Raw genomic sequence first — 16,936 nt, forward strand, 5'->3', positions numbered from 1 at the left:
TGTATTAGTCAGTGTTTAGCTTGCTAAAGGTTCATCCCTGGGAAAAATGAGACATAGAACTTTTCAGTGAATTTGAAAAGAAAAATCGAGGCAATGTGCCAGTATTCCGCTGTCATGGTGAATAAATAGTTTACAAAGCAGAACTCCAATTTGCTTGTTGGCATTTGAAAAAAACACTGGCAAGTTGTGGCATCACTGAAACAGCCCAGGGTAAAACTTGATGGACCTTTTCAGGAGGACTTTACAGCAAAAAACACCAATCATGCACGACCAACAGGTCAATTTTGAATGTGTTTTCTATCACACAGTGGATGCCGCATTCAATACGCTGTGTCACATGGTCATTGAACGCGCTGTTCCCAGTGTGTGATTGGTTGTGGTGTTTTCATTTAACGCATGCAACATCTTTCTGCAGAAAGTCTAATATGCAGAGTGTGTGAATGGACTTGATAATCATGCACGAAAATGTTGGGAAAATGCATATCCCTGCTGCCTTTCAACAATGTTGATTGCAGATTGGATTGTCAGATGATTGTGCTATTATGTCTACTCCAACATTGCTTGAAAGTCTGGGGAGAGGGGCAACAAGCACAAAATCTGTGAACAGTTATTTCTCATTTTGCCCACTTTTCACATGCACCGGATCTTTTAAACATCAAGTGTCCCAACAAATTATGCAATTGTGGGTTTGGGCAAGTTGGGTAAAAAGTTACAGGTGAAACAAATTGGTACAAAGACCAAAATGCATGTAGTCCTTGAGCCTTGGAGTGACTATGACACATGACCATGCATGTATTGCACACCTGGGAGAGAGGTACACAAAAGGAAGCATAAAAATGCGTCTAAATAAAGAGCTGTTTGGCTAACTTTTGGCGTGCTTTTTTAAAAACTTTCTACTTTTGTCTACTTTCTTTAACATGCAAAATATAGACTGCACAGGTCAACTAATTCCGTTTTTTAAAGTTGCAAATCTTTTAAAAACTAGATTGTCTCAGCAGCAGGGGACATTAGGCTGTCATGTGCATCTAGGTGTAGAGGCTTATCCTCTTATTCCCACTTGAGCATTCTCAAGTACACTTAAAGTTTTTGGTCTCCTGGTCAATTCAGTTTTAATTTAGGCCAAGTAAAAATAAAAACATGTTTCTCGTCCGGGTTTTTACAAATTAGGAGAATGAGGGGCTTTTTATTTTTTATTTTTATTGGAAAACGACGCTAAATACCTGTATTTGGCACCATGTTTCGGGTATTCGACATACAGATTGATATCTGAGAAAAAGAAGGAGGCCCTTTTTATTCTATTGTTTTGAGAGGTAGACCCCTCTAGTGATCACAAAACTCTTCTTAAATGATGTATTATGCATTTACAAAGCCGTAAAAATAAGTTTCAACTTCTGAAACATCTTTTCTACAAGTTATAACTGAAAGTTTACAAAATAAAAAGAAATGTGAAAAATCTTCAAAAAATGAGGAGGGCGCGGACGAGAAACATGTTTGTTTTTTTACTCGGCCTTAGGGGTTGTTGTTATGTTGTTATAGCAACAAGCTCATTTTTCTGTCCAGTCAGCTGTCACTTTAGTGGTGTGCAGCCATTCAGGTCTCCCGTCTTATTTTTTCATTCCTTTGTTATGTCCATAGTTCTTCTAGTGATGCACTTGCAATTATTGTTCCTTCGATCTTGATGGACCAAAAAATCCCACCCACCCTCCCAAAAGCTGGAAGGGTGAATCAGTTAACTAAATATGGTTAAAGATACTCCAATAAAATGGTATGTCCAATTATGCTGCTTATGCTTAAAAATGAGGCTTTGTATGGAATTTCTTCAAATCTTGAAGAATATCATTAGTAGATTGTCTCCACTTTCTACTGCGTTTTATAGAAGGGGAATGAATGCTTTGTATGGAGTTTCTTCAAAACCTGAATCTCGTCAGTAGATTGTCTCCACTTTCTACTGCGTTTTTATAGAGGGTGGTGGAGTTTCTTCAAAACCTGAAGAATCTTGTCAGTAGATTGTCTCCACTTTCTACAGCGTTTTTATAGAGGGTGGTGGAGTTTCTTCAAAACCTGAAGAATCTCGTCAGTAGATTGTCTCCACTTTCTACTGCGTTTTTATGGTATTGATTGGTTTTATTGGGCTATTGAATGCTTTGTATGGAGTTTCTTCAAAACCTGAAGAATCTCGTCAGTAGATTGTCTCCACTTTCTACTGCGTTTTTATAGAGGGTGGTGGAGTTTCTTCAAAACCTGAAGAGTCTAAATCAGTAGATTGTCTCCACTTTCTACTGTGTTTTTATAGAGGGTGGTGGAGTTTCTTCAAAACCTGAAGAATCTTGTCAGTAGATTGTCTCCACTTTCTACTGCGTTTTTATAGAGGGTGGTGGAGTTTCTTCAAAACCTGAAGAGTCTCGTCAGTAGATTGTCTCCACTTTCTACTGCATTTTTATAGAGGGTGGTGGAGTTTCTTCAAAACCTGAAGAATCTCGTCAGTAGATTGTCTCCACTTTCTACTGCGTTTTATGGTATTGATTGGTTTTATTGGGCTATTGAATGCTTTGTATGGAGTTTCTTCAAAACCTGAAGAATCTCGTCAGTAGATTGTCTCCACTTTCTACTGCGTTTTTATAGAGGGTGGTGGAGTTTCTTCAAAACCTGAAGAGTCTCGTCAGTAGATTGTCTCCACTTTCTACTGCATTTTTATAGAGGGTGGTGGAGTTTCTTCAAAACCTGAAGAATCTCGTCAGTAGATTGTCTCCACTTTCTACTGCGTTTTATGGTATTGATTGGTTTTATTGGGCTATTGAATGCTTTGTATGGAGTTTCTTCAAATCCTGAAGAATCTCGTCAGTAGATTGTCTCCACTTTCTACTGCGTTTGATGGTATTGGTTGGTTTTATTGGGCTATTGATTGCTTTGAATGGAGTTTCTTCAAAACCTGAAGAATCTCGTCAGTAGATTGTCTCCACTTTCTACTACGTTTTATGGTATTGAATGGTTTTATTGGGCTATTGAAAGCTTTGTGGAGTTTCTTCAAAACCTGAAGAATCTCGTCAGTAGATTGTCTCCACTTTCTACTGCGTTTTATGGTATTGGTTGGTTTTATTGGGCTATTGATTGCTTTGTATGGAGTTTCTTCAAAACCTGAAGAATCTCGTCAGTAGGTTGTCTCCACTTTCTACTGCGTTTTATGGTATTGAATGGGTTTATTGGGCTATTGGAAGCTTTGTATGGAGTTTCTTCAAAACCTGAAGAATCTCGTCAGTAGATTGTCTCCACTTTCTACTGCGTTTTTATTGAGGGTGGTGGAGTTTCTTCAAAACCTGAAGAATCTTGTCAGTAGATTGTCTCCACTTTCTACTGCGTTTTATGGTGGGCTATTGGTTGCCTTCATGCTTTCCTCCCTTTCTACTGCGTTTTTATACCAGGGTTATAAATGCTTTGTCGCTTATTTGGAGTATCTTTATTTACTTGGTTGTAAATAACGGTGGATTTAATATATTATATATCAGTAAATGGTTTAAGCATTGATGCCAGATCTTGCTGAATACAAAATGTTCGTTTGCTAGTGTTGGCATTGTTTATTCTTTTGGAGATTTCTAATTATTTAATTGCGGTTCAAAATGCTGTTTTCCAATCCAATCCTCTGTTTGATCCAAAGATGTATCTGTTTAAGATATGCTTAAGATTTGCTTAAGATGAAATTTGGTTAAATGTGATTCAGAAGTCAACTTTTGTTTGTCCAGCCTGTATGGTTGGCTTGTACACATTTTCCCAATAATTTGTGTATTTATTGATTTATATGAAGATAATAAATAATTCCAAATGCTTGCTGCAATTAATTATCTCAATGTATATAATTTGTTTAATTGATATGAAATCTGTTATCATCTCAATATAAGCTTATGTGTATTAAATGGTCCTCATGATCGTGGGGGCAATGCGGAGTCTATTCTTTGCGTTGTTGTGCTTTCCTGCTGTCTCGAGACAATTATGTTAAATGTTAGTCTACTTTTTGGCATAGTGGTCAAAACCTAACAATTCTGTTGATTAGGAGCTGATCAAACTATAGTACCTTAACTTTTTGTCACTGGTTAGTCAGACAGGTAACCAATAAAGTTACCAGACTGACAGGAACTTTCACCTACCCCCACATACTGGAGTTTTATGGGCTCAAGTGGGGAGGAGAGAGGGGTCCTGACCCCGGGGTCCTGACCCCTGGCTGAGGGGACTGACTTAAGTCCCCTGGCTATCCCTTCCATCTGATTACATCCCTGCAATGGTCATATAATCTGTGAAGTATGCTGAGGCCTTGTGGTTTGGAATAGTGCTCACATTAAAAATCAATCACTTTTAGAAGGTTATTGGGCTATTCCAGTTGAAATCCATACACTCGGTATGAATGACATGACCTTAATCTCCCACACAGGGAGTGGAGATTTCAAATGGAATTGCCAATTTAGGTAACCCCATTTGAAATTCACGCTCCCTGTGTGCACAATTATGTTCCAATATCTGTGCTGTGTGGAAGATTATGGTATTGGTTTCCATAGGGGGTGTATGGATATCAACTGGAATGGCCCATTACTAATATGTGTATTAGAATGTTCCAGTGTAACTTGTAAAGTATAGTGCTTTACCAGAAGTGATAGCACAGGAAACTGTTACAAGAGAGTATTGGTCGTTCCAGTTCCTGCATCTAACACTTTACACGCTTCAAACCGATTAAACTTACGCTTGATTATTTACTTAATTGAGTGATTCAAGACATTTAAGCTATAGGATTTATGAAATCCTGCGGACTTTGTAACTTCATCATGTAAAACATAAATAAGGGTTAAGAATGATTGAGTCATTTAAAGAAAAAATGATTTGACCGCATTTTAGTCATGTTGCTATGGTAACAGAATAATACATAATGGTGTAATGGTAAGTCTTGGTTTGTGTCATAAGGCTGTTCATGTGACAGGGCAATATTTGTTTTTGATTGAATTGTTAGAGAAGACGTATATGTTCATAACTTTTAGAACCTTTATCTTTGGAAAATGTAACAAAAATGGAATTTGAAGCTCTTGGTATATTTTTTTGTCTGTTGTACATTTGGAAACTATTTACAAAATAAATCTCAAATTTTATGCAACAAGTGTTGCCTGCATTCAAGTGTTGCCTGCATTCAAGGGGTTTATTTCCAAAACCAAGGTTCTTCCGTTGTAATACTGATTCCATACAACCTCCTGTGTTGCCAGTTTTCCAGTCCAATGTTTGACAGGTGAATGAGCTGCCTTTTGTGTTGTATGACTGATACCAAAATCAGCTTTTGATGGTAAAAATGAGTCAGCTAGAATATTTTTGTTAAAATTTCAGGACTTACGGTGAGAATGTTTATTAGTTGCAAGTTTTTTTAGTCTGATGATCTTGAAAAACAATTTATCTAAGCAGATTTTTCCGGAGGCCCCAAATAGGTGCTTTGATGTGCCAAATGGCAACTGTGTTTGGTGTTCTAATTGCTTACAACTCTGTGTTGACTGGCTTTGGTCATCATGTATGGATCATGTGAATCATTATGAATTACTCTTCTTGGCTTGATGGCTTAAATGAGGAATCGGTGAATAGCATTTGCTCGACATGGATGAAGAAAGAGAAACCTAAGAAAGATGGAAAGAGTCCAAAGAAACCGTTAAGAAGAGAGAGAAGTTGTCCATTGCCACTACCGGTCAAGAGTCCTGTATGCAGGACAGCATCTACTGATGGGTTAGTAGATTAGTATGCATGGGTCTTATTTGTAACGGGCCATTGATAGATTATGCAAAATTGACATGTATTGAATAGTTTCTTATGGTGGAAGAATCTACCATTTTTGCGTAAATTTCTTGCAGAAGAGTATCACAGCTAATGAACAGAAAGAAGAGTATCACAGCTAATGCACAGGCCATATAAAATATTTTGTTTTGCTGTGAAATGTTGTACAATGTATGAATAATTTTCTGCAAGCTCAGAAGTCAAATTTATGGCAGATTTCTTACTTCTTCTTCCTACCATGGTTGACATTATATCAGTCAAGCTTGTGAAAACATCTTATATGGTACATGTAGCTGCTGGGCTATTGCAACAATTTTGAAACAAGTTTGTGAACTTATGTTACAACCTTTGACATAACCTTTAACATTTGATCTTGTAGGTTAATGAGCCACCACAATCATCCAATACAGGATCACCACATACCTCAAGAACACATTGTGACATGTATTATGCAGTTAGCTCTTGGACTATTTGGGAGAAGTATTAGCCAAGTTATGGAACCAATGTGACCTTTGACATAACCTTTAACCTTATGATCTTGTTTAGGTATAAATGACCCAACGTATAGAATCAACAGTGTTGACACATATATCAAGAGTATATCTTGTACAGGCCTCGAAATAAGAAGAAAAATCCAAGGGTCCTCTGGACCCTTGCCTTTCAAATTTCAAGGGTCCTCACCAATTTTCAAGGGTCCGACCCCGGACCCATGCTTTTGAAATTTCAAGAGAGAGAATTAGCTACGGTGATCACGATATGTAGATTGTAGAAAATTGAAAACTTGATGGGAATCTAAAATGAAAGTGTACTCAGGGAGCTGGACCTATTATGTGAACCAGATGTTCCAGTGGAACAACAAAACTGTGATTTTCTGCTCTTTGCTTGGTTCAACTTTTACGGGTCACGCGGACCCGTAACCGTAGGAAATTGACGGGTCCGCGCCTACTTTCGCGGGTATTTGACGCAAGGACCCGCCTTATTTCGAGCGCTGATCTTGTATATTATGCCCTAGCTGCAAGAAATGAAGAAACATTAGCCAAATTATGGAACCATTATGACCTTTGACATAATCTTTCACCTTTTGCTCTCTTTCAGGTTATTAAACCACTGCAATGACCCAACATTAGATCAGCACATACCTCGAGAATACATTTTATATGCAGTAGCTGTGGGTCCATTGGGGGAGGCATTGGATGAGTTTTGGAACCAATCCTTAGCACGATGTGGAAGAAATGGTGCACATACGTTACTACCTCATGTCACTCTCTGTCAATTTTTCCCAGTAAGTTTTTACCTTATCCATTCCCTCAAAGAGTATAATATATTAGGAGAGCTCTGACAGCTCTGAAGTTACCTTGAATAAAGAAAGAATAAATGTGTACATCCATATGAAAAGGATGCACTTGTCGGCTGCTACATGTTTCTCATTTCACATAATAACTGGGAATAAACACCAGACTCATTTCAAGTGGGGGTCACTTTATATCATCCCCAAGTCACATGGCTTATTAATACAGCGAACATCCATAACCATGTCACTTGGGGATGATTTGAAGTGACCTCCATAAGATGAGTCTGGTTTATTCTAGCTATTACGTGAAATGAGGCACATGTAGCAGCCGACAAGTGCATCGTTTTGATATGGATGTACACAAATAATCTATGGGTGTTAGGGTTAGTATATTACATTGCTACATAGGCCACTGTGCTGTAATTCCTTTCTGTTAGTGTTAACATCACACTTTACAAATTTGACAATAATTTTGCAAGCACTTTTTTGCACACAAACTTAATGTAGCCAGAGGTTTCCGGTGGTATAAGTATCTCAACTTTTTTTTAGAAAAGTGGAGGGATGATGAGGCTATGGATCACAAAATGCCCCTTTAAGCAACAACTGAATACTTGATGTACAGGCAAATTATATACCTCTGATGATCCTGTATTGTGCCAATGTTATCATAAATAAATCTGAATCTACATGATCACTAGGTTATTAACCTAAAGTGAGTATAAATAACACCAAGTCTATTGTCTGGAAATATTGCCAAGTCAGTGATCTCATAAAGGGTAGGGTGGTTCTTATTTTACAAAAGTCTGAAATACCTTGCTCCTAACCCCTAGAATGGTTCAGTTGGATGAAAAACTTATCCTGTAAAATTTTCAGAAATATTGAACAATATTTACTGGTAGCTCAAGAGCCTCCAATATAGTCGTGACTATCCAGAACATTGGTCGTCGGACATTTTGGAGCATTTTTAGGGGGGTATATTTTCAAAATAGGGTGTCTCTTGATACTCAATCTTTGTAATTACATTAACAGTAACTAGTTTAACATATATATAACAAAAAGTGTCTTGTATTTACTTCCATTGTTGTTTTAAGCTCAACCAGATATGGCACTTTGTGCCATGAATACTCCAGATACTGGTCGTCAGCCATTTTTGAGCAATTGTAAATGGTTCTAATTTCAAAATAAATTATCTCTTGATACTCAATCTTTGTAATTGCATTAACAGTAACTAGTTTAACACATATATATAACAAAAGATGTTTTGTATTCACTTCAATTGTTGTTTTAAACTCAACCAAATATGGTAGTTTATGCCGTGAGTAGTTCTAAATACCGGTCGTCAGCCATTATGAGCATGCAATTATAGGGGGGTCTATTTTCAAAATAGAGTGTCTTTTGATACTTAATCTTTGTAATTGCTTTAACAGCAACTAGTTTAACATTTATAACAAAAGATGTCTTGTATTCACTTCCATTGTTGTTTTATTCTCAATCAGATATATGGTAGTTTGTGCGGTGAGTATGCCTAAAGTCGTCAGCCATTTTGGAGCAATTAGGGGTCTATTTTCAAAACAGTCTCTCTTGATACTCAATCTTTGTAGTTGCATTAACAGCAACTAGTTTAACATAAAGATATCTTGTATTCACTTCCATTGTTGTCTTCAACTCAACCAAATATGGTATTATGTGCTGTGAGTACTCCTAAATACTGGTCGTCAGCAATTTTTGAGCAATTTTAGGGCGGTATATTTTCAAAATCGAGAGTCTCTTGATACTCAACCAGTAACTACTTTAACACATAACTAACGATGTTAATAATGTATTCACTTCCATTGTTGTTTTATTCTCAACCAGAGAAAGACATTCAGGAATTTTGTATATTTTCTGTGGCTATAGGCCTTTATTCATTGCACCGCTAACGCCAGCCTGTGCTCCACGTAATGACCTCCAGTTGCTTTAATAAGAGCTAATAAGGACCTGGTCTTATCAAGACAGCCATGCAATTGTCTAGAAGGCCACATCCCCCATCTGCCAAGTTTTAACTTGAGTATCAATTTAGACCCTCTTAATTATAATTGCTTGCAAATGGTCGACAACCGGTATTTATGAGTACTCAGTAGGCCTACTCATTGCGCAAACTACCATATTTGGTTGAGTTTAAAACAACAATTGAAGTGAATACAAGACATTCTGTGTTATATCTGTAAAAACTAGTTACTGTTAATGCAATTACAAAGATTGAATGTCAGGAGATTCTCTATTGTGAAATTAGACCACCTTACAATTGCTCAAAAATGGCTGATGATGACCGGTATTTTAAGTACTCTGGGCACGAAATGCCATATCTGGTTGAGTTTAAAACATCAATGGAAGTAAATACAAGACACCTTTTGTTATATTATATGTTAAACGAGTTACTGTTAATGTAATTGCAAAGATATGAGTATCAAGAGATACTCTATTTTGAAAATAGACCCCTTTGCTCAAAAATGGCTGACGACCGGTATTTAGGAGTACTCGGCACAAACTAGTGAAACTACCATATTTGGTTGAGTTCAAAACAACAATGGAAGTGAATACAAAACATCTTTTGTTATATATCTGTTAAACTAGTTACTGTTAATGCAATTACAAAGATTGAATATCAGGAGGTACTCTATTTTAAAATTAGACCCCCTTACAATTGCTCAAAAATGGCTGACGACCAGTGTTTAGGACTAGGAGGAGTATTCACGGCACGAAGTGCCCTATCTGGTTGAGCTTAAAACAACAATGGAATTAAATACAAGACACTTTTTGTTATGTATATGTTAAACTAGTTACTGTCAATGTAATTACAAAGATTGAGTATCAAGAGACACTCTATTTTGAAAATATACCCCCCTAAAAATGCTCCAAAATGTCCGACGACCAATGTTCCGGATAGTCACGACTATATTGGAGGCTCTTGAGCTACCAGTAAATATTGTTCAATATTGCTGAAAATTTTACAGGATAAGTTTTTCATCCAACTGAACCATTCTAGGGGTTTGGAGCATGATATTTCAGACTTTTGTAAAATAAGAACCACCCTAATAAAGGGTCTGGCTGGTGCATGTGCTCAAGAAAAGCTAAAACATTTGAATCAAGAATCAGCAAAGGTCTTTGCCCTGTGTTCATGATCTCATAAAGGGTCTGGCTGGTGCACCCAAGAAATTGAATCAAGAATCAGTGCAAGGTCTTTGCCCTGTGTTCATGATCTCATAAAGGGTCTGGCTGGTGCACCCAAGAAATTGAATCAAGAATCAGTGCAAGGTCTTTGCCCTGTGTTCATGATCTCATAAAGGGTCTGGCTGGTGCACCCAAGAAATTGAATCAAGAATCAGTGCAAGGTCTTTGGCCTGTGTTCATGATCTCATAAAGGGTCTGGCTGGTGCACCCAAGAAATTGAATCAAGAATCAGTGCAAGGTCTTTGGCCTGTGTTCATGATCTCATAAAGGGTCTGGCTGGTGCACCCAAGAAATTGAATCAAGAATCAGTGCAAGGTCTTTGGCCTGTGTTCATGATCTCATAAAGGGTCTGGCTGGTGCAACCAAGAAATTGAATCAAGAATCAGTGCAAGGTCTTTGGCCTGTGTTCATAGATCTTCTACTGTATAAGCTGAAATGTACGCGGTGGTTTTATTTTTGTGAATTTCGTAGATCAATATGTGTAACAACCTGTTTTCCTATTAGGTGCCAGCATTTGCAAATTGAACACCTTAAGAAATTCTCAGTAATACCGGGTGTCCCAAAAGTCCCTTAACATTGTGAATTTGCCATAACTTGCGTTGGGTTAATAGTGTTGTTACAAAAATTGCACAGTATGTAGATAATTCTTTTAGAAATGTTATGATACCAAACATGCCTATGTGGTCATGACCCTTTGGCATGAAATTAATGGATATCTACCGCACCGTAAAACCCACTTTTATAAGCGCAAAATAAGTCTCGTCATTTGAGGCGTGAACACGATATAACGTGTTATCATTTTAAAATCTGTTTTGTTTAATCTGGCTGTGTTTGTTTGATTGTTTGTTTGTTTGTTTTCAATGCGTAATCTTCATTTTCTGTTTTATCTGGGTTTTATATGGAAACTGCTTAAGATCTTTTCTGAGGATTCGATGAACAGTTATGCGGGTACGTTGTTCTCCATTGAAAGTCGATGTACTGATCGCCTTGGGCTTTTCGCCACCGCTCTTCGTATGACATCAATGTTTGTAGCCCATCTTCCTGTTCTTCCACGTCCTGCCCGAAGTAGATCATGAACAGATCCAGTTGATAGGAATTTCAGCACTAGTTGCTGGATTGTATTTCGGCTGGGTAGTGCATAATTTACATTAAACTGTTCCTTAAACATTGCTTCAGTGAGTTTGTCCGAATTTGTCTCGGCAAAGAACCATACGACCTGAATCCGTTGATCTATAGGAAATTCATCTTCACTTCAACTGTTTTAAAGTAAAGTTTAATATTGTCAATATATCCTAATTATAATCTAAAACAGCAGTCACGCAATTACGCTAAGCCATGTAATCCATGAATGTTCATACCTAAATGTAGCGTGCGCAGTGAGTGAACCAACTCTATTGTTCAGGGAAGCACATCATTCATGTTCTTGAACAAAGAACACATGAGCTTGCTTTTGTGGGTTTGATACACACATACATGTATGTACAGTCGCACAGTAAGGTCAAAGGGTCATCAATAATGCTCTTTTGGTATCAGAATAATTCTAAAAGATCAATCTATATGAATATGTTCTCCATTTTGGTATGAAGTGGGAAATATTTGAGATATGGCCAATTCACAATGTTAAGTTACTTTTGGGACACGCTGTACTTGAAACTGTGAATATATCAGTACGCGGAAGTATACAGTACTACATGGAATAGGTTAGTTTAGTGGGTCAGTCTTAGAAATTCTAGGAAAAAACATGAGTCAAGTAATAAGAATCCTTAGTGTCCTGTTCTCCCTTCCTAGTACTTCAGCTCTGTTGTTGATCTTTAACTAATCACTTCGAAGCAAAAAATTTCAAAGTTGTAGTAAATTATATGACTGTCTAGATTCTCTCAAAGAGTTCCCAGAATAGATGTTTTTTCCCAAACTTTAATAGATTTATTTGAAAAGAGTCAATTTTCCAAGTTAACTAGTGTGTGAACTGGTTAATTGGGACTGTTACATGACCTGAGCTCTAGTAGAATCTTACAAGAACTTTAAGGAAACTACCCCAAAAAGGCCATAGGATGGCTGTCACATACTCTCATGTGCACGAGTTTGAGGGGCAAACTTTTTTTCACCTAGATACAGTGAACAATGTCAGGTGTGTGTTAAGGGATCTAAAATGAGCGTTTATTGCGTTTCGACAGTATTTTTTGTGGGACATGAGAGCACCTCAGACATATGAATTGCATTCTGAATCTGAAGCATGTCTTTCTGATATCAAATAATTTTCATTTTTGAAAATCACAATATAATACAAATTTTATGACAAATTATAAAAATTTGATATTTTTCAAATTTTTGATATATAACAGTCCTTGAAGTAAATTATATAAATCTAATGATATATTCTTAAAGTGTATGTAGCTGGGAGGAAAAGCCGACGGTCAATTGAACATTTTGACCAAAAATCCATATCTTCAATACGAAAGGTCAAAATTTTCAATTGATCATCGGCTTTTCATCCCACCTACATACACTTGAAGTATAAATCATCAGATTTGTAAAGTTTACTTCGAGTACTGTTAAATATCAAAAATATCAATTTTTAATGATTTGCCATAAAATGTGTATTAAATTGCGAATTTCAAAAAATCAAAATTATTTGATATCGGAATGACATTCTTCATATTCAGAATGCAATTCGATATATGTCTGATGTGCTCTAATGTCCCAAAATAAATACTGTCCAAACGTTCATACCCCAGCCCTTAAGTGTCATTAATATAAATGGTTGTGTCCATGGCCAAGCAAGCAGTAATGAGGAAGTTGAGACCTACATATGTATTAGTGCTTTCAAATGAGTACATCACAATATAGTATGTACAGTTTTTCCTCATACACAAGTACCTGTCTACATTGTGGTCCTATAAAAAAAAAAGGGTCTGGCTGGTGTACCCAAAAAAAGCTACAAGATTTTTTCGGGCATGTATCCTTGTGATCCTCACATTCATTATTTAATATCTCACATTATCTGCTAGGACACAGCAGATAGCTAGGCTGGCACTGCCCTCTCTCTTTATATAATTAATTTACTTGGCTGTGAGAAAAAAAAACCCAAAAGACTGGAAGTCCTGCTCAGACCTGCTGTACAGGTTAATTTATAGTCATGTTCAAACTTTTAAGAGCTATCACTCCACTGAGAACACTTGTTGTGATAAATTTTAGTCATTCCCCCAAAGCCTGGATGAAACTGAATTTAAAATAAATTACTTTGCATTAAGAATTGTTTGCTTTTGGAAAAGAGATGTGCAAATTTAGACAGCCCAAAGAGTTGTACATAACATTGAAAATTGATATGAATATTGTTTTCTTTGATACTGCAGGTGCCTGATAGTAAGGTTGAAGATATCACCCAAGCATTGCAAGCTACATCAGACATATGTTCCAAGGATGCCCCTGAATCCATTACGCTGGAGCGCTACTCATCTCCAAATTTCATCGGGTTGTTTATTGAGGATAGTCATGCAGAATACATGCGTAAATTTACTCAGGAGTTTGCAACACAGGCTTTTAAACATGGAGGTAAGTGTAGGTGTCTGGATTTATACAAGGGGGTAAACCCATAGATTGTTGTGCAGGTGCAATTACATAAGATCATTTTATTTTACAGAAAGTTTGATGAGCACAGTGTAGCAACTTAGTAGACTAGAACCAGGAGCAATTTGTTTTTGAACATTGCTCCTGGTTCACTGGGATTTTATAAGCACCAGGAGCAATATTTGAAGATACAGTGAGCAATCTTCAAATAGTAAATCCTATTCTGCATATACAATATAGCTTTCCAGCACTACTGCATCAAGTGCAAAAACTGTAACCAGGAGCAATTTTCTAAAATAAATTGCTCCTGGTTCATGTGAATTTTACAAGAACCAGGAGCAATTGGTGACTTTACAATGGCAAATTTTCTCCCAGCACCCGTTTATTTCCAGGCTTGGTACCAAGACACACTTTGTACACTACTTAGTATCATTCAGGAATACAGCTCTATACAGGCACAGCACCCTAATCAGCCTACAGATAATAACCATCACAGCTAGGATTAGCTCCCAGAGTTATGTACGGGTAGATAGGGACAATAAGTAGTAAATTCCTTGGCTCAATTTTTCCACAAGAACAGAAATAGATACCGCTTTACCGCAGGGCTCAAATTTGTACTGACCAGCACTCATGCACCAGAGTCTCTAGCACCTTACAGATTGAGCTAAGTGGAATGCTTAGTAAGGAGTGAAATAGTAGTATACAGAGAACAACAGTCCCTCAGTGTGATGGTAGAAAAATAATCACAAGGTGAAAATGGATTTTCCATTTGCTGGAACAGCAAGTGAATATTTGGAACAATGCATGCTGAGAGATGTTACAAAAATGTATTTCTACCATAACCAGATGTAAGACAATTTTAAATATTTGTTTGATATCACTCATACATAAATTCAATAACATATCAATGACTTTTTATATGGTTGTAGAATTTCAAGTTGAATTGCAAGTGTTCACTGTATACAATGACAGTATGCATGTGTAGTATTAGGATAATGGTAAGCTGAGTCTATGCTTTCTTAAATGCTTTTAAGTATTTTGAGGCAAACCTGTCATATACATGTATGTATAGTGTATCAGTTGGGATTTAGGAATCCAGGGACCTATCATGCACAAGGGCTTGCATTGCATAAGTGACTTAAGCAATGCAAGCCCTTGTTATAATATGACCCCAATAAAGTCAAATTTGGGTTCTTGTCAATTTTGTGTCCCACTTAAGTTCTGTAAACGGCGTCTCCATTTTATTTTACATGTCTGAGTCATGGGAATGAACAAATGACTGGCTGTCAATGCATCAATGCCTGGTATTGTAGAGGCCTTTCACAATGCAGCATTCCCAAATGCCAATTTTGTAACTTTCTTGCAAAATATGATGAAGCCCTGACCTCGAGAACCAATACTAGGCATGTTTGCACTCATTGGAATGCATTATTTATGAAGACAATGTTCTGAATATTCTTATCATAAATTAATAAATACTAAAGTCCAAGATGTTTCACCAATTGGCAAAGTCCAGCATCTGGTAATTAACCCTAACCCTACCCGTTGTTTTTTGGCTATCGGAAGGGAAAGAAGGAACGAAAAAGGAGAGGCAATGAAGAAGAAAGTCACTTGGCACCCCAGGATTGAACCTCGGACCCCTCGCATGCCACGCAGAAGATCCCCAGCATGTAGCTACACAGGTGGCGTTGGCCCGCCAGCGATTCCCTGGGTATATATGACTTGGTCCGATTACGTCATCAAGTCCGTGGAATGCATGCACGCAGAGTGGTTTTAATAGTGAGCTTTAGTGAGTCCTAGTTGGGTTAGGGTTAATGAGAGCTAATCGTTTCATGAAGTGTGAGAAACGAAAATGCTGTAGAGTCTTGAGTGTTTGATTCCATATAGCAGTTCATATGAAGCTGAGTTCTGCCCACTCTGCTCATGTTACCGCATGTTTTTAAAGTGCAGTCCTGATAATGATATATTTTGTATAAATGCAAAGGCATGCAACACTGTGTGCAAGTTATTAGACACAGTTGATAGGAGCATCAGCCCTCATGAATAATTGAACTTGTGCAGGAGCATAACCAGGGGTGGCAGGGGATGAAGACTGGCCCCTCAGAAAAGTAAAGGCTGCATTTCGTCACAACAGACAGATACACTGGAAATGTGTGACTCTCCACTGATTCTTATATAAGCAAGTGGTTAGTTGATCAGTCAGACATCCACCAGGTTGACATCCAGGTGTATGAAGTGTGGGTTTTATTCAAACTGTCAGTTGTCAGTGAAATTCCCAAAGTGTCACAGGGACAAATTTTGATGGAAATGTCTGTGTTGTGTCTGTTTATCATGTGACCAAAATAAATTGTGATGATTTGTTATTGAAATTGTGCAGAGTTTGTTTGTACATGTATCTTGAAGTGTTAGATAAGAATGGGGGTCATTTGAGTTTGCAGGGAGGACGAGGGTTTCAACTATTTTACTTATTTGAGGAAGAAGATTGTTCTTAAATTGATAAATATGTATGTACACTATGACAACAAAATCTAAACATGATCCCATGATCAACTTGGATCAAGAGTAGCTTCAGGTAGCAATCTCCATTTTCTCACTGTTTCTGGATTGCAGCTTTTGAATTTAATAATAATTCAGTTTGTCTTTTAAGGAAATTACACCTGTGTTTTGTTACAATAGTTTGTTTCATTCTAACCCGAGTTGAAGAAAGCTACTTGAGAGTCATGTTCGCCAAACTTGCCGATCTGTTTTTATCACAATGCAATATGGCAAAGGGTTAATTCTGCACCCATCCTGCATGTTTGAGGTTCCTAGACTACCAATTCTGATAATTCATGTTTTAATGTAGCAAGGAGTGCCTGAACCCCTAACTGGACCCTAACATTTCAACTAGCACTCTATGTCCCCAGTGCTATTTGGCACATGTACAGTGCACAGGCTGCATCAAAATGACTGTTACCCATCACATTTTTACCCATCTCGTTCATTGAGGATCAACAAGCCCACTGCCGTTGCGTGGTGGCGCATATGCTGTCTTATATTACTATCCACAATTGTGTGATATTATACACCCGAAAACCA

General features: G+C 37.4%; 1 protein-coding gene across 3 annotated transcripts in view; it reads left to right on the plus strand.

The window, feature by feature from the left end:
* Positions 1-16,936, plus strand: part of LOC140170006 (ubiquitin-associated and SH3 domain-containing protein B-like) — a 60,902-nt gene that overhangs the window by 22,453 nt on the left and 21,513 nt on the right. For 2 of the 3 annotated variants that reach the window (XM_072193316.1, XM_072193315.1), the window contains exons 3-4: positions 6,886-7,072; positions 13,645-13,843. In XM_072193316.1, the coding sequence (XP_072049417.1) occupies positions 6,886-7,072; positions 13,645-13,843 (386 nt within the window). Of the gene's footprint in view, positions 1-5,362; positions 5,743-6,885; positions 7,073-13,644; positions 13,844-16,936 lie in introns of those variants that run through there. The other variant, XM_072193317.1, reaches the window with a different exon arrangement.

Source organism: Amphiura filiformis, chromosome 14 (assembly GCF_039555335.1).
Source record: "Amphiura filiformis chromosome 14, Afil_fr2py, whole genome shotgun sequence".
In the NCBI taxonomy this organism is placed as follows: Eukaryota; Metazoa; Echinodermata; class Ophiuroidea; order Amphilepidida; family Amphiuridae; genus Amphiura; species Amphiura filiformis.